This window comes from Schistocerca serialis, chromosome 4, assembly GCF_023864345.2.
Source record: "Schistocerca serialis cubense isolate TAMUIC-IGC-003099 chromosome 4, iqSchSeri2.2, whole genome shotgun sequence".
In the NCBI taxonomy this organism is placed as follows: domain Eukaryota; kingdom Metazoa; phylum Arthropoda; class Insecta; order Orthoptera; family Acrididae; genus Schistocerca; species Schistocerca serialis.
The window spans coordinates 817,648,505-817,675,631 of record NC_064641.1 but is presented as its reverse complement, the minus strand read 5'-3'; the positions used below and the strand labels follow the sequence as shown (position 1 = coordinate 817,675,631).

At 38.9% G+C, this 27,127-nt stretch overlaps 1 protein-coding gene across 2 annotated transcripts in view; it reads right to left on the bottom strand.

Moving 5' to 3' along the window:
* Positions 1 to 674: 674 nt before the first annotated feature.
* Positions 675 to 27,127, bottom strand: part of LOC126473409 (uncharacterized) — a 48,714-nt gene continuing 22,261 nt past the window's right edge. Inside the window, exons 3-5 of one of the 2 annotated variants that reach the window (XM_050100431.1) lie at positions 15,592 to 15,698; positions 13,064 to 13,310; positions 675 to 1,579 (exon numbers count right to left, since the gene is read on the bottom strand). In XM_050100431.1, the coding sequence (XP_049956388.1) occupies positions 1,542 to 1,579; positions 13,064 to 13,310; positions 15,592 to 15,698 (392 nt within the window). In that variant the 3' untranslated portion in view covers positions 675 to 1,541. Of the gene's footprint in view, positions 1,580 to 13,063; positions 13,314 to 15,591; positions 15,699 to 27,127 lie in introns of both variants that reach the window. The other variant, XM_050100430.1, reaches the window with a different exon arrangement.

Sequence of the window (27,127 nt, the reverse complement as noted above, 5' to 3'; positions counted from 1 at the left end):
AATACACTGCACAAAACAAAATGTAAAAACAAGCAAAGCTCTGTGTGAAATACTTCACACACATATGTTTACATGTACCAATTAGTCTTGTTGTTCTGAATGTCCCTCATTATGCCTTTTACTGCACACCTCAACAGATACAAGAGTTGGACAAAATAACTCTGTACACCATGCTGGCTTCTAACACATTCTGAGCACCGGATACTGATGTATGGAAACCCTAACAGTAATCAATAATGTTTTCTACCATTACGTGCAAAGAAACTGTTTCAGCTCCTAGACAGATTGTGACAGAAGACAACTGGCTCTTAGTTGTTTTACAACTGAGACCAAGTGGCTCCATAACATTCAAGCCTGTTGATTGTGGAGGCTACGATGTGACTTCATTATTATTCTCATCCAAAAACCTACATGAGTGAAAAATTTATCTTCTTGCAATCCCCTCTGGCAAAAATCATCAACAGAACACATGATGAACATGTGTACGGCCATGAACTTTGATGGTGACCAGTTTCTGGTGCATTATGATTTGATTTTAGGTTATGATATGTTCTAAGGTGCTTTGAAACCATCAGAGATGGCACAAAGGCCGAAATCAATTGTGAAATTAACTGGACACAATATACCTTACAGTTATTTGGGAAGATGTCATTACATACATACTGTGTAACAGTTGCACCAACCAGAATGAAAATATCTCTCATGCATGTTATGTTTAAGTAGTGTCTGACATACTGTTTTCATTGACACTGTGTTCACCTGATACATACAAAGTTCAGCAATCACATTGAAGTACCAGTGTTTTTCTTAGACAATAAACATGACCTCCTGTCAGTAAGTTTAATTTACCTGAAGTTTACTTTACATCTCGCTATTGCATTTAGTAGATAGTGTTTGCTCAGAAACTCTATTCTGTCTTGACACTAGGTACAGTAACTAGCTAGTAGATTTATGACAATGATCAAGGATGCATCAACTAAACAAGCACTGACAACTTTGTCTTAGCTGAAAGTCTTGTAAGATTCAAGACGTCATCTCAACTATCACATACATACTGATGGCTAGGACATGCCCAGAGGAGATGTAAATGCATTAGAGATGAATCAGAAAACAGGCTCCAAAGTAGAGGTGCTTATATCAGAGTTTTCATATTACTTTGTTAGATTCCTGGCCACATTTTAGATGATGTTCCCAATGTAATGATTTCTTACACTATTCCATGTACAACGCATTAAATTAATCATCTCGTGACTTTTTCCCCATTGCTATTACCTGCATCTACAGAGAAACACTCATTCCACAGGAGTTCGTTTCTCTGATGCTATAACTAACTTTTCCCTTAGCTCAATCTTACATCCTTTACACACATTTCAATGGTCATGATCACTTGTACTGCTGAGTACATCTTCAAGTTTAACAGCTATAATTTTCATTTTAATATGTCTTCCTAGTTTCCCATAAGTTGATTCACGTTCAAACCTTCTCACAAGTCAGCTGTCTCTTCTCAACTCCAAATTCTGCTCAGCTTCTTTTCTGCAGCCTCAGCGACAACCATTTGTGCTTACACTCTTCTCAGTACCTACACAGGCATGTTGCAAAACAAGAAAGAAATTATTCAAGATACAATCAGGTGTGTGTGTGTGTGTGTGTGTGTGTGTGTGTGTGTGTGTGTGTGTGTGTGTGTGTGTGTGTGTGTGTGTGTGTTTCTATTAAATTAGCCTTACATGTTTGGTCAGTGAACTCCCACGACTGATACTTTTTCTTCTCTTAAATGCTAACAATATTTCAAAACAGAAAGGTAACAGCATCTACCAACTCTTGTGGCACTTATTAGCTACAGCTTAACGACCCAGTGAGAATAAATTCATTAGGGGTGAGACTCTCACTAAAGGTTGAATGAGGGTTAGGGATAGAAATGGCAGTAGCCTGGTTGGAAGAAATAATGCACCTGTCACATGAAGTGATGTAAGGAACCACAGAAACTCAAACCTGAATGACTATGTGATGGTTCAAATTACACTCCTCCCTAATACGTATACTAAAGCAATAAAACAAACAGTGTGCTAGAAAATGATTAATTGTTTAGTTCTCGCAGTGCTTAGTGGTTAACCTGTTAGGCGTGGTGGGTGTTGCGGCGGTAATGTGTGTTTGGCTATCTACGTAGTTGTGTGTACTTTCTACCAGAAGAAGGGACAGAAAGCTCAAGAGCTAGTGTTCACTGTTTTCTGTTACATGTGTGTATGTGCTACACATCAGTCAGCTACAGGCGTGTGGTTGGCTTTCTTGATCATATGTACAAATATACTTTTCACCTCGAGATGATGAGAAATATATTTATGATACTGCTACTGTGATTTCTTCAAAGTATTAGTAACAGTTGCAGATAACCCGTGTCCAATAGAAATAAAATACTGATCAAAATTATACAACAATAATGTATCGTTCCCAGTTATTTATTCATCTGCAACCATCATAAATTGGTCAATTTTGAGTCTTCTGTCTGAGGGGCTTTGCACCATCCAGAACAGCCTTTGTATTATGCCAGAAAAGAGTGAGAAATTTGTTTTTACATTAGATAAAAGAAAAATTCTTTCAGTGTAAAGGAAAGCAAATTGAAGCCACAATAATTTAGTTCAGGATGGTGGTAGTCATTTGTTATTCCTAGCCTACAGACAAAGTGTAAATATGAATCAAACTACTGTGATACACTTTGTGAATGTTATGAACTTGTCATATAAACACATGAAAGATAGACGGTTTGTTCAAACCTAGTGAGCATTTCTCTGGCTACAGAATTTAAATCTTTATGGTTAATTTGATCTCTCTTATTTGCACATTTGTACTTACACAGTGCTACAAACTATTTTGTAATTATTATTATTATTATTATTGTTGTTGTTGTTGCTGTTGCTGTTTTTGCAGAATAATGTCTGCTACCCAACATAAAACAGTAGAAATAATTTGTGCCAAACTTCCACTATAAGTATGCTGTTGAACAATGGCTCATTCTTTCAGAAATAAAACACTGTTGACAGCTATAGAACTCTTCCATAACACGAACTAAAGAAAATCTTTATTGTGCAGTTTTTAGTCATCTTGCTTGTGTAATAATGTATGTATTGTTGCTTTTGTATTCCATTTGCTGCCAACTGTTTCGGGTGCGAAGTTAGCCTGAAACTTTTCAAAACTTTTTGAAATGGCAAATAATCATAAAGATACAATTTTCTCTGACTTCCACATATTTATTAACACTGTTGGCCTGTGCCCTCGGCGGGTGCTCACTTTCAAATAAATTTTTGTACCTGGGCAAATATATTCAGCTTGCCTCATGACACATTTCTTTACCACAGAGAAACCCACTTACTTATAGACAATGATGTTACAAGTATTATAATATGTTGTAAATATTAAGAATAGAAGACTGACAACTTCATGCATACACTGACATAATATAAACACAATTCTGATGCTGCACAATTCATGAGAAAGAAACATGTTGGTCAAAATGTCTTCCATGAAAAATGTGCATATGCACACCCACCTCAGCTACACACACTACTGTGATGTGACAACAAGATATGTTGTGAACTTAGTGAAATAAAATTTGGTGAAGTATTTAGCCACATTGGAATGAACCGCGGCAATTTTGCTTCTTACATTAGGGATTAGGTACAATACGCTGAAAAATGTAAGCAGCTAAAAAGTGTGCACAATTACAATGGCTATCCAGAATGAGATTTTCACTCTGCAGCGGAGTGTGTGCTGATATGAAACTTCCTGGCAGATTAAAACTGTGTGCCCGACCGAGACTCGAACTCGGGACCATTGCCTTTCGCGGGCAAGTGCTCTACCAACTGAGCTACCGAAGCACGACTCACGCCCGGTACCCACAGCTTTACTTCTGCCAGTACCTCGTCTCCTACCTTCCAAACTTTACAGAAGCTCTCCTGCGAACCTTGCAGAACTAGCACTCCTGAAAGAAAGGATATTGCGGAGACATGGCTTAGCCACAGCCTGGGGGATGTTTCCAGAATGAGATTTTCTCTCTGCAGCGGAGTGTGCGCTGATATGAAACTTCCTGGCGGATTAAAACTGTGTGCCCGACCGAGACTCGAACTCGGGACCATTGCTCAGTTGGTAGAGCACTTGCCTGCGAAAGGCTATGGTCCCGAGGTCGAGTCTTCGTCGGGCACACAGTTTTAATCTGCCAGGAAGTTTCATATCAGTGCACACTCTGCTGCAGAGTGAAAATCTCATTCTGGAAACATCCCCCAGACTGTGGCTAAGCCGTGTCTCCGCAATATCCTTTCTTTCAGGAGTGCTCAGTTGGTAGAGCACTTGCCTGCGAAAGGCTATGGTCCCGAGGTCGAGTCTTCGTCGGGCACACAGTTTTAATCTGCCAGGAAGTTTCATATCAGTGCACACTCTGCTGCAGAGTGAAAATCTCATTCTGGAAACATCCCCCAGACTGTGGCTAAGCCGTGTCTCCGCAATATCCTTTCTTTCAGGAGTGCTAGTTCTGCAAGGTTCGCAGGAGAGCTTCTGTAATGTTTGGAAGGTAGGAGACGAGGTACTGGCAGAAGTAAAGCTGTGGGTACCGGGCGTGAGTCGTGCTTCGGTAGCTCAGTTGGCAGAGCACTTGCCCGCGAAAGGCAATGGTCCCGAGTTCGAGTCTTGGTCGGGCACACAGTTTTAATCTGCCAGGAAGTTTCACAATGGCTATCCTCTACGTACTTTTATCATTCACATGAAATGTAATGAAGTTATCCATCTAGAAAGTCATGTATGTTACCACACTGCTTCTGGGTTTCAAGCAGGTGCGTCAGCCCCAGACTGAATCTGCCCAGTGGATTAATGATGAGAGCTGGTGTGCCAGCCAGCTTGGGTGTGGTTTTAGGCAGTTTTTCATGTCTGACTATGTGAATACTGGGCTGGTACCCACATTACAAATCAGTTACAAGGTTTGCAAACACACACACACACACACACACACACACACACACACACACACACAGAGTTGGGTCACACAAATTCCACCCCGTGGGGTAAAGGGGTGGTGACAGGAAGGGCATCTGGTCACCCTCTAATCCACAGTATCTTCTTGGTCTAAAAAGGCTGTTCCTGCACTGTCTAATAATTAGCTGCTTTATGTGGGAGGGTAAGTTTCAAGAGCAACAGAGTGGCCACAGGAAGTTTGATGATCACCATTTTCCCGTGCAATTGGCACAGCATTTGTCACCGAGGGAATCCTTAAGTTTTGTGCAAGAATGCTGAAGATATATTCATCATCATGAATTACTGTTTAGGAATTCCTGAGTCACCCTATGCTATCCTCCCATGTATGCATTTTGTGATGAAAATGGATGAAATTTTATGAGCTTTTTTGATGTTCTAAGCTCCCCACTATACAAATAGCTGATTTACTTTGACCACCAACCCTACCAGAACAGGTACAATAAACACTCTCGGATAGCTACATTTATATGCAAGCCTGAATATGAATAGGATACATTGAAGATGGGCAGTCTGTGCCAGATTATTACACAAGCAATGGCAGTTGTGTCAAAATTCAAAATCAGGCAGGGCTTCTCATTATAATCTTTGAACAACAGATAGAATCACATGTATTTTATTGAAATATAATGTAAAACCAATCAGCAAACCAATGAAGAAAATTAGTTCTGTGAGACAGTCTGTCAGTTTTGCTCACTGTGCCAGTCATCATCTACAGATTCACCATAAAAAGAACCAAAACCTTGACCCGTAAAACAATAATATATTCTGTTCACATACGTTTTCATATTTATCTCATCACCATTTCTCATCTAAATTGGAAAAACGATAATTTTCATACCTTTACAGACAGGAAAATTCCAAATAACATTAGTGTTCTTATATTTTATGCCACTAAATGAATTTAGTCTGTAGAAAAATAACTGAAAAACCTATCAGAATGGAAATGACTTTTTTCTGTTGGCAATTCCATTCTGATTTGCTACAGTGTAAATTACTTTCCTAGTGTGTCTCAGGATGAACTATATTAAAACTGATTACAATTGTGCTGAGATGTTTAGTGAGTGATGAAGGAGAAATGAGGTGTAACAGTTCCATACATAAGGGGTGTTCAAAAAGAAACAAGCCCGAGTCTGGAATGCACAAACTGGTGACAGGAGAGTAAAATCGTGGCGTGTGTAATGAGGTGTGGCTCCAACCAGAGCGTGGAAGTTCACAGCCTGTTGTTACAGGCCATGCGTGCATGTCACTTGCCTATACAGAGCTAGCAGCAGCATGTATCAATCACCCAACATTGTCAGTCGCATTGCAAACACTGACATGGAGGCATCAAAAGACAAGCAAAGAGGCAGTGTTTGTTTTCTGGCAGCAGAAGGAGGAGGAGGAACAGCCATTCGTTGACAAATGTCACAAGTGTACAGTAAACACTGCATGTCCCTTGCAAGGGTCAAGGTGTGACACAAGCACTTCAGGGAAGGATGGGTGTCATTAGCTGATGGTGCTTGGTCTGGAGCACCACACTGCATTACCGAAGACATTGTCCAGCTGGTGGATGCACTCATTACCCAGGACCACCGACTGACAGTGAAAGCCATAGCTGCCGTGGTTGGATTGATTGTCGGAAGTGTTTACACCATCATGAAGGAACAACTGCATGTGCACAAAGTGTATGACCCATGGGTGCCCCAGTCTTCAACCACACCAGGAAGTATGTTGAATGGCTCACTGTCTTGCTCATCTGCAGTGCTATGCTTGGGAAGGGAATGTGTTCCTGGCACAAGTGGTGGCTGGAGATGAGTAATGGTGTCATCACTTCAAACCAAAATCAAAATGACAAAGTCTCCAGTGGAAGCATCCAGGGGCACCACCAACAAAAACAGCCAAGGAAACCCACGAGTGCAGGAAAGGTTATGCTGACATTCTTCTTTGACAAAGATGGCCCCATTCTGATTCAATTCCTGCAGCACGGGACAACAGTGAGTCCGCAACGTTAACCCGCAAACCTCAACCACCCTTCACCAAGCGACCAAATTAGAATGACCAGGCAATCTCATCCGTGGGGTCATTCTGCTCCATGACAATGCAAAGCCTCATATGGCCAACACAGTCACAGCACTCCTGCAGAAATTCAAATGGGAGGTTCTCGGCCACCCTTCATACAGTCTGGACCTCTCCCCTGTGATTATGCCATTTTTGGTCCCCTTAAAAAGGCACCTCGGACGACGACGTCCAGCTGTATGTGTGGAACTGGTTAACATTGAAGCCCCGAGAAATTTATGAGACAGCCATTCACCACCTTGTGTCATAGTGGGACAAATGTCTCAACAGCCAGGGTTAATACTTCTAACAGGTACTGGTTTCTGTAATTATGCCTCCAGCTCATTTCTTTTTGAATGCCCCTTGTAATTTACTTGTACAATATTGAAGAAGGAATTCTCACATTGAACAATTGTCTGGTGATATGTGTTGTTCTTTGAATTATTCTTTATGTTTAATAGCTATATTGTATCATAATAACACTGCTACTTATGATGGTCTCTTTGTTAATAGCCCAGTTGCATCCTCTTCACTCTAGTGTGTATCTGACTTAATAGGCAAAGCATTGGAAGCTGAAGCCTTGGAATGGGGCAATATTCTTGTTCTACACTTCACTATAAATTGCAAGAAACTGTGGAGCACTAGACATTGAATACAGCCTTCGTTCCCGAAATAAGGGCTGGGTTTAAGCATTTTGTTATGTGGTTACAGAGAACTTCATAAATGTCAACTGATTTTACTTGCACATTTGTTATAGGAGAAGGAAAGGAAGTTTGATTGAAATGTGCTACCAACATCAGGGTCTTTAGAGATGAGGACCTCTGTAACATATAATGGCAGAATTAATATAAACATTTAGGCAATAATGAAATTATTATACACTTACCAGATTAAAATGTTAACTCTGTATGTTAATAATACAGTGACAAAAATATAAACTTGGGAGCATGTGAGAAGAATTCTCCATAAATTCTCGTATTGGAAACTTTTCCCTTCTCACTTCCTGAAAACAGAATGTTGCTAGATGACAATTCTCAAAGACAAAGAGATTGTCAATTTGTCAATTTTGGTCTTCATGGCAAGTAATAGGTTTAAGGGATTTTTAATGGTGAAACCATTCTGACACATTCATTTAAATCAGTTGCACTACCACGAGAACATTTTTATATGTTCTAAAAATATAAAATATGTTGCAGACTGACAGACTGAAAAACTTCAGGTTCAAATGTCCCAAAAAGTAGCAACACATACACCATGCCTACATACCTGCACCATACAATTTTGTACTGTAAATAGATGGAAAAAATATGGATGACTGTAAATGCTTAGACATATCACATAGGAACAGTGGGAAAGAAAATAGATACTGTGTACACCTGCCAAATAATTTGGAGCTGTCAACAATGTTTAATACTGTTATGCCAAGCACATTATTTTTTAGGTGCAATGAATTCAGCACATAATTTTATGCTTCCTTCCAATGTATAAACGAAATATGTATCACAAATTTCAAAATTATTTTCTCTTCCCAGACACATTTATTCTATTACAGTATGACAATAAGTCCATGTAGCACTTCCAACTGCACTAAAAGATGACAAAAAGAAGTTCAGAGTTTCATGCTATACCAGTGGTGGGGGTCCTTAGGAGAAACAGTGCTACTCCACTGTGGTCATTCCAAAAGAAATGCCATTCGACATATCGGGGCAACCATCCCAGCATTTGCCTGAAGTAGTTTATACAAACTATATAAAACCTAAATCAACAACAAGAGAAGGATAGGGTGCTATTCCCGTATAGAGGTGGTGTTGAATGGCCTTCATTGGAAGTTGGCAAAACCAAACAGACACATATTCACACATGCATAGCTCATGCACACATGGACACTGTTGTCTCTGGGGAAGCCCTGACTGTGAAGTGTCTGTGGTGAGCAACACATATTTGCTGTGGTGAGTATTGGGGATACAGAAGTGACCTGGGGCAGGGAGGGGGAGTGAAAGCACAGAGACATGAGATAACATGCTAATGCTGCCTATGGGAGTAAGCAGAGATGTGGTGGGGCACCTCTTAAGTTATTTGTGTAATCATCAGCGGAAAATTTCCAGATTGGCTAAAATATGCTGAACTTAAGCCTCTTTACAATAAGAAAGATAAAGAGATACCTTGCAACTATCAACCAATTTCACTTTCGCCGGTTTTTCCAAAAAAAATTTGAAAAGGTTGTGTTCAAGCATCTCCTTAAGCATCTGACTGCAAATAACATATTGTCCAAGTCACAGTTTGGGTTCCATAATGATTCTGATATAGAGAAAGCTATTTACATGAATAGTGAAAACGTATTTAATTCATTAGACAACAAGTTAGGGATTACTGGCATTTTCTGTGAGCTGTCAGAAGCGTCTGACTGTACGAATCACAATATTCTCTTAAGTAAATTAGAATATTATGGTGTCACCGACAGCACTGTGAAATGGTTCGAGTCTTACCTAACAGGAAACAAAAGTTGTCATCATGAATTACTCGTGCAGTATGCAATTGGTCTTCATCTGATTGGGAATTAATTACATGTGGTGTTCCTCAATGTTCCATATTGGGTCCATTGTTTTTTCTTGTGTGCATTAACAACCTCTCGTCTCTTACATCACCAGATGCTAAGTTTGTTTTGTTTGCAGATGTTACAAACACTGCAATAAGTTGCAAGCCAGGTAAAGATTTAGAAATGTCTGCTAGTAATGTCTGCTAGTCCAATTTTCACTGACATTAAGTGGTTTAAAGCTAATTCACAGTCATTAAACTTTGAAAAGACTCACTGTATGCACTTCAGAACCTGTACAAAATTTTCTCCCAGCATGTGTATAACATATGAAGACATGCAGATCGAAGAGGTTGATAGTGTTAAATTTCTGGGATTCCAACTCGAAGATAATTTCAGTTGGGAAGGGCATACCACAAATCTGTATTTGCAGTGAGAATGATGTCGGATGTAGGAAATATAAATATAAAAAAAAAACTTGCATACTTTGCTTACTTTCATTCTACGTGTCATACAGGATCATATTTTCGGGTAACTTGTCAAACTGAGCAAAAGTGTGCAAAAGCGTGTAATAAGACTAATTTGTGGTGTAAATTCAAGAACATCATGTAGAAACCAATCCAAGGAATCTAACCAATGCTCAGTATATTTATTCCTTAATGAAATCTGTTGCAAGTAGTATATTTCTACTTTCAGGCAATATTCAATACATAAAATCAATACTAGGAATAAGAATAACTCACATAAAGACCTAAAATCACTTACCTCGGTCCAAAAAGGGGTCCAATATTCAGGAACACACATTTTCAATAAATTGTCAGCAACCATTAAAAACTTGGTTTCAGATAAAACACAATTTAAAAAGAGTTTGAAAGTCTTTATGATAGGCAATTCCTTCTACTCTACAGATGAATATCTTAACAGAGACTGTTAGATCAGCTTAAGTAAAAATGTCTGTTAGATTTCAGTTCTGACAGCACTTGGTCACAACAGTCAAGATTAGGTATTTTGTATATGATAAATGTATTAAAAGTGCATAACTAAGTTTCATTCTGATGGTGTACTAATTCTGTAAATATTAGCAGTTTCAGTTTACTATTTTGACAATCTCCAGACAAATGGTCAGGGTAGTGATTATTATATTCCAATGTTTTACGTTTTCCATGTTAAACTTTCTGACGTGTTCCACACAAGTGAGAATCCCCTCAATTTTGGGTCTACAGAATCAAAACTGACTCTAATCTAATCTAATCCTCTTCTATAGCCCCAGCATCCACCTCAGCAAAGGCTGCTGCTCACCTCAGACACAGTCACTATTGGGCCTTAGTATCTGGAAACGACAGTGGTCATGCGTGGGATAGTTTTGCATGTCTGAATATGTGTGTGTGTGTGTGTGTGTGTGTGTGTGTGTGTGTGTGTTCTAACTTTGATAAATGATCTAGTCCAACAGGTAAAAATATCTAGCAGCCTTTTTTCATTGTGCCTGTCTGTCATTCAACACCTCCTCAATATGGTGAGTAGCAATCTATCTTTTCCATATTTTTGTTATTCCATCCTGGATTTTCCACTGTTTGATAAAATGTAAATCACGATAATACGAGATGAAAGGGAGTCCTAGTCTTCCTGAAAATTACAAAATATCATCTAAACTCAAACAAAAGTAAATTTCTGGAAATGTGGGTTTGCTGTCACAAACCGACTGAATTTCTTATGTGTGACCACAACATCCCTACACCTAAAATAATTGAAGAAGCCATTGCCTTTATTATAATAAGCCTACTACAAATTATATATCTAGAATGAAATTTTCACTTTGCAACGGAGTGTGTGCTGATATGAAACTTCCTGGCACATTAAAACTGTGTGCCGGACCGAGACTCGAACTCGGGACCTTTGCCTTTCGTGGGCAAGTGCTCTACCATCTGAGGTACCAAGCACGACTCACGTCCCGTCCTCACCGCTTTACTTCTGCCAGTATCTTGTCTCCTAACTTCCAAACTTTACAGAAGCTCTCCTGTGAACTTTACAGAACTAGCACTCCCAAAAGAAAGGATATAGAAGAGACATGGCTTAGCCACAGCCTAGCAGATGTATCCAGAATGAGCTTTTCCCTCTGCAACGGGGTGTGCGAAAGGCAAAGGTCCCGAGTTTGAGTCTCGATCAGACACACAGTTTCAATCTGCCAGGAAGTTTCAAATATTATATAGTTGTTCTAATACTGATTGAGCAATCCGGGGGTAAACCAGGTTGCAGGAATCAGCAGGTGGCAGAGGCCACTACGTGACAGTAGCAAGTGTTCAATCATACTTCACGCCATAGTCCACCACAGCACACAGCCCTTCAAATACTGCATTTGAGAAAACGATGCACTTCAAGGACATAATTTTATAATGTTGTACTGTTACTTTAATGTTGAGTTTGATCTGATGTTTTGAATCTGAGCTACAACTCTGACTTGCAAAATCACTCAAAAACTGTATAAAATCTGTGTAGTTATATTTGTACAGTAAAACAAACCTGAAGATTACTGAATGTAACAATTCTTTATTCAGAAAAAAATATCCAGCGATATCCTAACTAATTTATTTTGGTGAAGATGGAATTATTGTTTAAATACTTTATAAAGTGTGAAAACTCCAAAGGTAAGGAAACAAAATTAAGGAAAAGATGCACACTGGAGGGTGAGTACCAATAGCCATGGTTGTATATACACATATAAATAGAAGAGAAAGTTGTATACAATGGAGGATCTCGATCAAATTAAAATTCATTAAAGTAGATGATGATTTTCAGCATGGGCCATCCCAATAGGCCCAAAATTTCCATTAAAATTGAAAGTAATATCTTATGAGAATTCATGCAGTACACTGCTAACAATATTCTGTCTCGGATAAATTTGATACAATATTTTTATGTAATCACACTTAATCTTGATGAATTAAGATGATGAACGCTCAGTGAAAAATTACTAAGAAGGAAAGCTTTATACAGGGTGATTGCGATCTCAGAAAATTTAACTTACAGTTCAAACTTAGCTAATCATGTGCTTATTTCAATAAATACATCCAATTATTTTGCTGAAATATTCTGAAGATATGGTAAATGGATATGACAATAATAGTTCACACAGCCCCTGTTCTGACTAGAAAAGTAACTTTGCTGTATTTTGATCCATAGTTTTTATCCAATCGAAATGCTAATTTCTTACTTCTCAGTTTTATGGTACTTAGGCTCCATATAAATATATGGCACTTAGTTGTAAATTAGTTTCACTAACAGTGTAAACACAAAAAAGTAATATAAAAACGAAGTAATGTACAATACTACAAATTTACAAAATTTTCTTCAAAGTTACATGCACTTAATAGTGAACTAATCAGAAACTGTGCAAAAATGAAAGAAAATACTTTACAAACAAAACAAATACAGTACTTTTTAAGAACAGAAAAATTAATGTTGGTATAGTGAAAAATCACTCACCAACACAGCACAAGGCAATCCAGTCATTAGGATTCGTGGCTTCCTGGATGTTCCACTGAAGGTGAAACCTGCCATTGCTGCATCCCAATACACTTAGTCTACTACTGGATGTGGATTGGTTGGTAGACTGCGACAGCCACTGGCTGCGGATGTGACGCGTCCTGTCTGCTGAGAGGGGTCTGTGTCTGGCTCTGACAACCTCCCTTGTAGCTGGTGCTACAACCGTGGCTTCATCTGGTGCAGCCGCCTGCTACAGCATTATGTGGAAGTCTTCATTACAAACAGATTAGTTTTGCAAATTAAAATTTCAAGAACACTATAATCACATGGCTAAGTCAGTGCTGATCATGTTAGTCATTAAATGTTTATAATATGGTGAGCACCACCTACATAAAATTTATTACTTTAAAAACTTACACTATATATTCACTCCACACAAAGACAAAAGTACAAAACCTCTACATGGCCATTCATTTCACACAAATTTTCACTCAGAGTGAATCACAGACCATTCTACTCTGATGAGTCCATACATTATGACCACCTGCTTAACAGAGTGATGGTCCACCTTTGGAACATAATATAGCAGCAATTTTGCATGGTGTGAATTTTACACGCCGCTGGTAGGTTTCAGGAGGTATACGGACCAGACGTCTACGCACATTTCACCCAATTCATGCAAATTACGGGTCGGTGGTTTGCGGGTGCTGAGCTGGCATTCAATAGTGTCCAAGATCTGTTCCATTGGGTTCAGATAAAGTGAATTAGGTAGTCAAGACATAAAAGTGAGTTCACCATACTGCTGCTCAAATCAATGATGCCACTGCCACTGGGTAAGGCATCAAACATGAAATGATGCAGGTGGTCTGCAATAATGTTCATATAGTCCACAGTTATCTTGGTGCCTATGATTACTACCACAAGCTTCCATTTGAGGATATGCGATGTGGTAAGGAAACGATATAAGTGGAGCATAGATGAATAAGGAAATGGAGTATAGCAACAATATGAGCCATAAATGGGGAAACCCAAGTGGAAGTGGAAGCTAAGGTGAGTGTCCCCCATGGCATAATACTGGCCCCCCACCACTTTCTGTCCACAGCACAGTGCACTTTTCATGCCTGGATGACTGTTATTCTGGACATGACATCAAGATGGTGTAACATGAAATGTGATTCAGCTGACCAGATGACACGTTTCCATTGACACTCAGTCCAAACTCAATGATATCATGTCCAGTGCAATTACAACTGACAATTTCATTGGATCAACAGGGGAACAAGTACAGGTCGTCTTCTGCAGAGCATCAAGTTCAGCAACATGTGCCGAAAGGAGCACTCCAAAACACATGTGCTTGTGATCACTGCCTATCCTGCTTTACAGAGTGGTCAGACCTCCAAGTTACACAGTTTACGAACAGGTGTGGACATCTGAACCTTGCTTCTTTCTTATGGTTTCATCATCTTCCAACTACTTTCCATAAATGCTCACAGCAGTAGCATGTGAACAGCCAATCACCTTCACCATTTTTTAGATGCCTGTAGCCACTGGATTATAACAGGCTGCCTCTTGTCACAGTCATTTTTGACTGGATTTCCCCCTTTATGGCTCACATTGTTGCTAGGATGATTCCTTATTCATCTCTGCTCCACTTGCATAATTTCCTTCACACATCACATGCCCTCAACGCCACCAGGTGGAATTCATTCTCCTGTTGGGCAGTGGTGATAATGTTTTGGCTCTTAAGTGTATGCTGTTTCATTAACGTAACACACCCACACACACACACACACACAAACACAGTCTCTGTCAGCAGAAGGCACATTGTGTGGCTTCAGCTGCTAGAGGCTGTGGTACTGTGTGTGTGTGTGTTATCTATTTTTGACAAAGGTATTGTAGGTTGAAAGCTTATTTTGTGACAGTCTTTTTGTTGTGCCTATCTGCGACTCAGCATGTCCATTATATGGTGAGTAGCAACTATCCTCTTCATAATACTGTTAGTTTGAAGATGGATGCTCAACTATGGAAACCAAATTTACATCATCTGTCTTAAAATACAAATGGAGTATACAGCTGCATGTTAAGAGTGACAAGCACTGATTGCCAGTTTGTCAGAGTGACTTTATCAGCTGTACCTGAAAACCAATTAATATTTTTTTATCAATTTTAAGCCTTAAATTTTTTGAGTTGTTTCCACTGCATTGTGAAAAGAGAAATAGTTAATTTTGAAACTTTTGTGATATCTGGAAACTGTTGCTGCAAACTGACACCCTGGAGGCCTCAATCACCTAATTACACAGCAAGTTCATAAGCTTTCACTGTTTTGTTGTGATTGCAGATAGCAACTAGTTTTGATGTCAGTGAGTAAGATCGTACTTCTTGGGTAGTATCGTGACACTTTCGATCACGTGGTTTTTTGGAGAATAAAAGATTTTTGAATATTTTAACTATGAGTATGACATTTCAGAATTTTATGAATTTTTATTGGGACGTGTTTTTAAAGAAAGCAGATGGGCTAGAAACTTTACCTGTGCATCATTCGATGCGTCAGCTGATGCACCACTGATGTCAGCCACAACAGCCTCAGCTCTTGTTCCAGACTCTTCAGGAACTGGTGATGCTGAGGTAGAATTCGCTGAAATGAGAAAGCGGTAAATCTAACGAGCTTATAAGCATCACTGTTTAGTTCCCTAGATAATTCATTTTAGTGCCACTGAAGCAACTATGAAAAGTTTGAATAAGAGTCTCTTATGAAGACGGACCATAAAAGCTATCATTTCTAAGTGTTGATTGGTGGTAGTTGTTAATTTCCATGAAATGGCAAGAAATGTTGTTGAGAGGTATGGCTATTGGAAGATGTGAGGATACAAACAGTTTTAATAGGTGCAGATAGTAGTGTCTTCAATGATATTTGGTATGTTTTGTAAAAATGGATAGAGGCAGAAGCATCATGCAATGGTAAAACGTTTTTATTTAAAAAGTGGACTACGGCCAAGATGTGTTGCAGGAAGTTCAAAGGGCTGTATGACAACACTTGCGAGCATTTTTTATCATATAAATAAACTACTTTTTCCCCTATGGCTATGTCCATGTGTGTGTTTGACATTTATATTGGACACACATCCTCCTCCCTCCCTCTCTCCGTGTCCACCTCTTCCTACTCCATCTCTCTGTATGTCTCATTCTCCCAACTCTACCTGCCTATCTCTCCCCCCCCCCCCCCCCCCCCAAATCACTCTTAATCAAATCATCTCCCCTCTCTTCTTTGTCCATCTCCTCCATTCCCTTTTTCAGACCCCATCTCCCCTCCTCTGTTCACCCCCTCCATTATTAATTTCCTCCTCCCCCTCTTCGTTTGCCACCAGTCCACTACCTCACAATACTTACACCTGCCTCAGGTCACTCCATGTCAGATCAACACAGAAATAGATCATTTTCTACCTCACCATCTAAGATTTTCTTGAAATTTGAGACAGGTGTACTGTTGGTATAGACTTAGAAAAATATAAAGTTTTACTCAGATATGATAACTTGTTTCTGAATTACAGAGCTGTAAAGTTATCATAAACGGGCACAAAAACAGGGAACAGCAGTTTTTGAAACTGCTGTAGAAGCTTTCCTAATTGAGCTACAGACCTGGGATGAATACTATTTTACAACATTTTCCACGCCCTTTTCTGTAGACACAGGTTTATGTAAAAATTCTTCTCAAAACAAAATTAAAAATTTTGATTTTTTTTTCCAAACAGTCCATGCTTTAAAAAATCCAAATTTACTCCATGAGTTACTAGCATTGTAAGTCACAGGCCAAATTATAAATTTGGGTTGATGATTTCTCTGTTAATTAAAAAAAAAAATGAAGACTGAAGCTCTATTTCCAATACTTTGAATGTGTACTCGTGTTATTTATTACCACATTACAAATATTGATACTTTCATGAAAACAAATATGTACACTGTTGTGATAAAAGATTCAAGTAAATAGACCACAGTAAAACTAACTATTAAGTAACAGGATCTGTTTATCATTTTAAGTTTGAAAAGACTTCATTCTTTTGGTAAACACCACTTTCAAGTAAGTTAGTAGTTCTTTCAATAGGAGCAATGGGATTCACTTTCACCTGAACATCCCATTACTGACACCCACAGAACATTAGCATTTCTTGGATATAAGAAAGATGTAAATGGGCCAGCTGGACGAAGAAAATTTATTTTTACCTCATCAAGTTCATTTATCTGTAAGACATACTTCACCCACCAGTTTGCTTGATAGACAACAGTGATGTAACCTGAAATATCTGCTTATTTTAGTTTATCAGGAGATTTTGACACTTCCTTTTCACAGACTTCTGGAAAAAAAAGAAGGTTTTTCACCACCTTTTTTGATCTAGTTTACAGAATGAATGTACGGTGCTGATGTTTTCCTTTGATAGTCAATGCTTGCTGAAAGTGATTTTTCAACAAACATTCTGATTCAACATAGTCTTTTTGAGCTCAATATGCCAAGCCTACATTGGTAATGTTTTCTACTGCCCATTCAAAAAGTTGCAGTGTTGATGGTATTTGGTTTCCAAAGGGTCTTTGCCAGCTGGTGCGAGCTGCCAGTCTCTTTACATATCCTCAAAAACTGTCACAAGCCCCTTTGATATGTGCTGTGGAAAAAAGTGTCACTCTGCTTCCACTTTAAAATCTTCCTCATGGAAACAGATGTTTAAGAAGCTCTTTTTGTTTCTGTATTGGGCAGCAGAGCAATCTGAAAAATAGAATAACATTTTTGGAAGGTTTTGAAATTTGGCTGCCAGAAAAGTTAAGAGTGTTTTTTATTTTTTATATATATTTTTTAGTATATACAGCAATTGTGTTTTGCACTAGTGAATCAGAAACAATTACATAATTAAGAGGTTCCACTTTGTTTTCCTTTTTGAAATGTATAATGAGTTGGATTGTGATCTGTTGGTTGGTCCAGTGGTAACTCTGAGCTTCATGTTGTAGAATTATGCTGTTATTTTCAGAAAAAATCACACACGAGAACAATCCTGATTCTTTCAGATTTTATTTTGTGCACTTAAGAAAATATCCTTGCTGGTTTGCAATGAAGTCATACTGAACCCCAGAGGACAACTTTCTGCAGAATAAACCAATAAATTATTTTGAATCTTTCTCCAAAGTCTCTAGATTACAAGGGTCAACTGAAACCCACACGTGTAATTACACTTTTTCAATTGAATTTTCAGCAAAGGATTCTTCCAAAATTTTATACATCTCAGTTCCACCTGGACAGTAAGCAACGTTTCCCAATGTTGCAATCAATAGATGATGGGTTACAAAGCACTTATGCAAGGCACTGCTTGTAATTTTGAATTTTACCTTTTGTTGCAGTTTTCAATTTGGTATTTTATATCATTAGTCTCATGTTTTGGTTATGTGTGTGTGACTTTGAACAGCCAACATACAATGTTTAGGTCTCAATTCAGCAAATTTAAAGAAACATATTTTTATGCCAGAAAACTTGTCTTTAAAATTTTTGTATGCTTCTTTATGGTTACATAATACGTCTTTTCAGATCTTTGATTTACTTCTGTCTCATTCAGAAACTGTCACAGTCTTTAACATCTGGTGTTGCCCTCCTACTACATCATCTTCAAAAAATGAATGTATAATTCTCACGGTCACCATTGGCGAGCTTTCCCCTGATTTTAAATCTGGACCTTCTCAAATGCCTTTTTGTTTAAGATTCTTTTTAACTGGCTAGCCATATAGTTCAGCCCATTATATTCATGCATGATCATTCTTATGCTCCAATTATCTGGTAAACACATTTGATGCATTAACCTTTTCATCCTACTTGTAGAATTTACTTTTCACAGCTTCAGTTTCCTCAACATCACTATTGCTTTCTGATGACAAACTTTCAGTAGAAGCAGAAAATAGTTTAATGTTCATAGTTGAGGAAATTTTTCTTACCTTTAATGTGCAATACTTCTTGTATTTAATTTTTCTCTTAACAATAGGAGACTTACCCAACAGTTCAAGATATATATCAAGTGACTGGACAATGTCTGAAGCAGTTATAAATTCTATATCACTGTGCAATAATGTTTCTGTTTGAGAATGATCATGTTCAACACTTTTGTCACTCAGGATTGTGCAGTTTTTTAAAATAGTAATTTCCTTCTGACATTTATCACAGATTTTTGAACCACTGACTGGATACAATTCAGGCATTCATGATGTGACATTTCTGAGCTTTCTGCTGTCTCTAACAAAGTGATTTGTTTTCTGTAACAGATTGCAACACTGTATTCTCAATGTATGTTTCCATCTTGAGGGACAATGTGTCAGTTTCCATCTCAATGGGGAGAAAAAAAAACAATGACACACTTATTGTTAAAGCAGAAACTAACTGGTTAAAAATTAGTTGATAATTTTTACATTTTCATGATAGATTTTAAGTCAGTTTATAGCTTCCAATAACACTTTGTTTTACTGAAGCACTAAATATTTGGCCAAAACACTAAGTGATTTTAATACCAGTTCACAAGTAACTAACTTATTACACACAACCACTCAGGAAGGGTTGCACTCACTCTATGACAGTGAGTATTATTTTAACAGTCAACATAAGTCCACAGCCAAATTATTGGACATAGAGCTTCAGTTTTCTTTTTTTTATTCATTAAGAAATTATCATCCCAAATTTATGTTTTGGCCTGTGACTTACAACAATACTAGCTACTCATGGAATAAATTTGGAAATTTTAAAATATGAACTTCTTGAAAAAAAAAAAAAAAATTAATTAAATTTTGTTTTCAAAACGATTTTTATATTAACCTATATATTATTGTATACTATGGAAAAGGGCATGAAAAATGCTTTAAAATGGTATTGAACCCAGGTCTGTTGCTCAATTAGGAAGGCTTCTACAGCAACATTAAAAACTGCCGTTCCCTGTTTTGGGCCCTTTTATAAATTTGCAGCTCTGTAATTCAGAAACGAGTTGACATATCTCAGTAAAATTTCATATATTTCTAAGTCTATATCTACAGTACATCTGTGCCAAATTTCAAGAAAATCTGAGATGGTGAGTTTTAGACTCTGTGTTGATTGACATGGAATAATGTCCTCCTGCAGCTCCCTCTCTTCTTCCTTCTCTCCCTGTCTCTGTCCATCTTCTCATCCACCCTCTTCAAGCATATCCTCCTCCCCTTTCTCTGTCCATCACCTGCTGTCCATTCTCTCCCCATCTAGCCCCCTCCCTCTGTCCATCCCCTCCGCTACCCACTTCAACCTTCTCCCACCTATGCTCATCGACACATTGCAAAATAATCAATAAACCAGGCCAATACTACTTGGACAAAATGACTGTCATACAGGGCAACCTACATATCAGGGATCTGAAAACTGTTTCTTCACTATAATATGTACAATACCACCACGACACAAGATGCCTGTCGTGCAAGGCCCCCCACACTTCAGGAACTAGTAAACAGTGCCTTCCCCCTGACGTGTGGGCTGCCCAGTAAAGCAAGATGATAAGGTGCATATATATGTTCAACACATATACTGCACACACCTTCCCCCTCTCCCATCCCACTTTGCTTATTTCTTACTCCTCTGTCAAATTCCTTCTCCCCCTCTTTCCATCTACTCCTTGTCCCCCTCTCTGACCCATCTCCTCCTCACCCTCTGTCTGTCCGACTCCCTTTCTCTGCCCATCTCCTCCTTCCTTCTCTCTCTGTCCATTGAATCCTGCTCCCCATCCCTCTCTGTCCATCTCCTACTTCCCCTCATCTCGCTGTCCATTTCATCCTCCCCCTCTCCCTGTCAACCTGCTCCACCCGTTTCTTTCTCTGTCCATCTCATCTACTCTTGCCCCCAATCTTCCTGTCTGTCTACTCCTGCCACAATATCCCTGTACATTTGCTCCTGCCTGCTCTCCCTACACCTCATCCTCACCATCTTCCCTATTCATCTCCCTCTCCCCATAACTCTCCTCTTCCCTCCTCTTCATACCAATCTTCTCCCCCTCCTCCTCTTTCCCTGTACCACTGCCACCTCTCTCCTTCCATCCCTCCCCACCTGTCTCTGTCCACCAATTCCTGCCCATCTATCTCTAACAATCCCCTCCTGCCCCCTCTCTTTATCCATCCCGTCCTTTACCAATTTCAAACTTCCACAGACAGTCTCATCCACACATATACCCCTGCCAGAAAGATCGATCAAGTAGGCTGATACTAATGCCACAACATGCCTGTTCCGCCAGGCAGCCTACACATCAGGCGGTTGGAAAAAAGGTTTTTAGCCCCTGATGTGTAGACTGCCCTGCAAAACAGTCTGATATGACACACCTGCAGTACAACATAACATGCCCATCATGCAGAGCAGCCTACATGGCAGGGGCTGAAAAATGCACAAATCTGCCCATATCTTCACTCCTATTGGAGCTAGGAGGTTATAAGTCCCGAAGTGCCAATACTCATGAAATTTGCTATTTATGTGCCTAATTTGACTGAAATTGACAATGGTTTAGGAGGAGATCAGAGACATACATACACACTTTATGTATACAGGGTGTCTCTTTCAAGAGTCATCAGGCAAATTTTCTGTGGTATTTTGGCAGATATATGCAATTTTGTTTTTGAAATATCTAGATGGAAAAAGCCCAAACAAATACAGTTCATCATGTCTTTCATCTGATGTCCAGTGTCGATGGAAAGTTTATTTTTTTCTCATTACAAAAAAAATTATTTTCAAAGTGAAATGTTACATGCGCATCCTACAGAGTGGTCCAAACTAGTCTAGTGTGATATTTGTTTTATCAATGTGTGATAACAGGGACAGTAAAACAAGAAGAACAAGCAGTAAGCCAGCAGCGACAGCCACACCCTGGACCCCGCAGATTGCTACAGCCTTGCAGAAGAGCTCCTATGCCACTGCTGGAGTACTTATTATTCTTTATGTTTTAGTGTTCCTGTTAATACATATCAATAAAACAAATTATGCACTAGACTAATTTGGGAGCACTCTATCGAATGGATGAGCAAAATTACTATTTTTAAATAATTTTGTTTGTAATGCAAAACAAACCAACACTTTCCATCAATGCTGTGCATTGTATGTGAGACACGATGAGCAGAATTTGTCTGGTCTGACTCCAGCTAGATGTTGCAAACACAAAATTGCAATTATCTGCCAAAACACCAGAGAAAATGTGCCTGACAACCCATACAAGATACACCCACTAGATATAGATTTAAATGTGGTTGTGTCAACACTCTGGACTGGAATGTAGGTATCCTATTGGGGTTTGTTCTGAAGAAAACCGACACATTAAAATTTAAAACATTGTTGAGATGATACACATCTTACATGAATGAAGTTCTGCATTCAGAGAAGCAATGGGTGTGACGTTTGTTGAATCCATGGCAAAAATAGGTGAGGAAGAGCATTTTGAAAGCTTGTTGGAAAATGTAACATAATCTGAAGAATTGTGAACACTTCTGCATGACATAGACAAAACCACTGCTAGAACATTATGTAGGGAAAAAATGAGAATGCAATAAAACCACAAAAACTGCTTTATTGGCAAGAAAAACTTTCATAGTGACTTTTCTTCTTTGCAGAAGGGAAAGGGGGTGAAAAGACTCACTCAGTAGCTTCAATGTTCACTATTTTGAAATGTGACACTGAGACTGGTGGCAGTATAAAAGTTATTTGCAATGTTTCTTTTTAATTTAATAATGAATTCGCCATCTTACACATAAAACAAAAGTTCAAATTTGCTTAATATGTGGATCTCAAAAACTTCTGACATGAAAAGCAACGGCATTTTTTAAAAAGAAACTGTCACTGTTACTTGCCTGGTAAAATAGAGCTTGATGCCGAAGAGGTAATGCAAGGTTCTTGAAAGGATCAAATAAATTTGGCTTATGAAATTGAATAAAGTAGTGTGGACAATATGAGTAAGACAGTTTCTGTGGTCAGTTCAAACTGCAAGTACACAAGTACTGTATAGATAGCCCAACCAGTATGATGTCTCATCAGCTTCAAATACCACCTGTATTTCTCTGAATTTTTTTTCTGAAATCTGTGATGACTGAACATAGTTTCAGGCATGGGAGTGTGTGTGTGTGTGTGTGTGTGTGTGTGTGTGTGTGTGTGTGTGTTTCTTCATCTGAATATTTTTATAACTGAAGCAAAATAAGTTCACAAATATTTTAGACAAAAGTTATAGCAAAGACAAGTGTCAACATCTAGCCGGTGAATTAAAAAATTTTGGACAGCTGTGAACAGAATGAACTTATAAAAAAACTTTTGGGCCTGTAAGCTTCAATGTGAGTATGGCAGCATCACAATAATACTTTGTCAAAGGGCAGTTCAATTAAGGAAACAAATTATGAGACAGAATTGCTGCCCAGTACTTACATTCAGGAGGTGAATGTGTAGTGATGCCTATAGATATGTTTAAAAATAAAAGTGGTACACGCTCTAGCTTTCAGAAGTAATAGTTCCTTGCTCAGAGAGGTGAGAAGGATATGTTGGTAAAAACTGACAAGGAGAGCAGGTCAATTAGGGGAGGGGCCCATATGTAACAAGAATGAGGGAAGACAAAGATGAAGAAGGGAGGCACCAGAGTGTCAGAGAATGTGGTACGAGTAATCTGCAGTGGGGCCACAGTGTGCAGAAACAACAACGGCCATGTGTGTGTGAGTTGTGTGTGTTTCTTTATCTGAATCTTTTTATAACTGAATAATATCCAACACTGTAATTTTAAATGTGTCTGTTTGCCACTCAATACTTCCTGTATGTGGTTAGCAGCAATACAGAAATCGTAAACCAGATGTGAATGTCATTCCCTCAAAGATATTTATGGAGACCAAGATGCATATTTCTTAGTACTAAGAACTGCAGAATCACTGTAACTCTTGTTGCAACCAATATTCATCAACCATAACAATGTAGAATCAGCACTCACCACAAATTTTACATTATTACATCCAAAATAAGAAACACAGGCCTATATATTTACCAGACAAAGTACAATATCCACTAGCTGCATTAGAAAAAGGTGCTGTTGAGGCAATACCCCAAACAGAAGCTATTCTCCATTCAAGAGAACTACACTCTTTTATGGTGACGTAGTGAATACTTAGGTGTCATCAATGAATTTAAGGAAACTTTGACAAATATAAGAAACAAAGCACCCAACAAAATAACACCAACTTACAGAAAATACAAGCAGATATAGAAATGAATAAGGCAGCATAAGAGAGGACTTATACAATTTGTTAACCAAGAATATTACAGATTGAAAGGTGTGGAAGAAGCTTCAACAAATCCTAAACATCTTGCAACTTCTACAAGCATTTGCATTATAAAACAGATGTTAGAGAAGATGATACTATTCGTAGTCATACTTCTTCCAAACACAGAGGACCCAGGTATAGTGGACAATGTGAGCCAATAGTATACTCTTTGAATTGTGCCATTTGTTACTCACATGACTTTTGCAAATTGTTTTTGTTTCTATGCTTAATTGTAGTTGTCACTCGTGTGTTTGGTTTGCAATATGTCATTTAGTTCTTTTGAGTAGCGGCTTAGATAGCGCCATTTGTTAGATCTACAAAGGTTTAGTGGAGATAGCGATCCACTGAGGATGATGACTGACTGCACAGTGTTATACAGTACACATATATAGGCCTCCTGAAGATGATGAGTGCACTGAAGATTGTGATACTGTCATTCTGCTTTGACCAGTGATGTCAACATTTATTTATTTAAATTTCCTGGGACCATCTCACAATCATATAGGACATTTCGTCATAATACAATGAAAATAAATAGTTCAAAATAGACTTTTTTTTTTAAAAAAAAAGCAAGAAAAAGCTGACTACATCAGGTGGGCCAGAAAGAGCAAACTGCATCTTCCTGATTAAGAGATCAGCCTCTTAACACCCACCCTGCCCAATGCTGTTGGTAGCTTTTGTACAATGTTCTTTAATTTACACGATTTGCTGCAGATGACTTATAAAGTAAAATGCAGTATTGCCCTTCACTGCTGTACACACTTAAAGACACTTCCTGGTGATTCCTGGACCACGAACATGTTGCTATGCCCCTTGCATTAACTCCAGTCTGTTTGAAAAACTGACTGCAGGCCTCTAAAGATGCATCTATACCCTGTGCACATCTTCATGGTCTCCCATCAGTCTGCCTGAAAAACTGAGTCAGCAGATCCCCCCGCCCCCACCCCCTTGTGATGAGCTTGGGAGAATGACAAGATACTAAACGTTCCAGTCACATTAATATAACCACTGCCTTTGTTTGCAACCACTCATAGATGGCAGGTGGGTATCAAAGTTGTCCAGGGGACATGGAGGACAGTGCAGCTGCTATCATAATTTGGAAAAAGAGGATTTACCGGGTGTCAAAAAGGGCATGATCATTGACTTTTACAACACAGAATGGCTAAGTTTGTAAACTGTTCGCATACTGCCTTGGTTGAAGCATACTATGGCAATTGTGGTGGACCAAGAACTATAGATGACAGGTAGGACTGATGGCTGTGGAAATGAATATAGTTGGATAGACATATATCTGTCAATCGGCTGAACAGCCAGATGAGCCAAGGGGCTACTGACAGTGTCTCTTCTATGGCTGTCCAGCGACGTTACTGCAAATGAGCCTCCGTAGTAGGTACCTGGTTCATGCTCCCTTACTGACTGCTGTTCATTGCCAACAAAAGGTGATACTGGCATGGCAATATGACAACTGGACACCTTCTGAGTGGTGATTGATGCCCTTTCAAAGTGAATCCTATTTTATGGTTCATAGGCATGAAATGTCTAAAAGCAAACACCCTGCAATAATCAATGGAAGGGTCCAGGCCAGAAGGAGGAGCATTATGGTCTGGGGAAAATTTTTGTGGCATTCCCTGAGTGAACTCATCATTCTGGGAGGGAACAGGGGATCAACACAAGTCTGCATATTTCCTTAGGACCAAGCCTACCCCTACATACAGTTTGTTTTTCCTCGGCACGTGGCATCTACCAGCAGGACAATGCAACACGTCACACAACTCGCAATCTACGTCTGTGGTTCGAAGAGTAATAGGAAGAGTTTACCACACTTCCCTGGCCACCAAACTCCCTGGATTTAAACCCAATCAGGAATCTGTGAGACCACTTCAACTGGGCTGCTTGTGTCATGGGTCCTCAATCGAGAAACCTAGCGCAGTTGGCCAAGGCACTGGAGTCGGCATGGCTTCACATCCCTATCAGTACGTTCCAGAACCTCACTGACACTCTTATTGCAATCTCGCAGTGGTCCCCACAGCAAAAGGATGTTATCCAGGCTTTACACAGGTGGTCACTTTAATGTGACTTGACAAATACACACTGTAGGCATTGGCATCTGATTCTCTTGTAAAAGCATTAACTGTGACCATGTACTGTATGTGACAGTGTCATGTAGTTATCCTCTTTCACTATTAACCACAACTCAGAGTCCTCTAACTAACTTTTCTTTTAAATTCAGTTTCTGGTGTGACACTTTTTCTGCTGCATGGACTAAGCATAAGGTGAAGTTGCAAGGTGACAGTTTGGCTGTAATTGGTCGAAGCCAGTGTCATTGGCCTACCAATGCAGTAACATGTTATTTATTAATCCTGAGGATCGAAATACAATGTATTCAGTGTCTTCTATGGCTACTCTCAATGATAGAGTTGTAGAGAGCTCTCAACTTTGGTAAGTACCACTCTTTAACAATACCTGCAATATCATGCCTTCATTTACGCCTGACAAATGAAAGTATTTACAACATATTTATAGTACAATGTTGATCAAAGATTGTAATATTAAGATTCTGAAAACAGATAGAGTAATACATGTGGTCACACCAGGAAAGGCACCATAGGTTGCTGTGTCAAGCTGAGTGTAATGAGCTTTTCTTTAGTAATCAGATCTATGAAATACAACATCGTTTCAGCAGAAACGTCTATCTTAGCAGTCCTTCTGTAGCCTAGCCTGTATCTTCTATCTATCTATATATTAAATGTACTAACA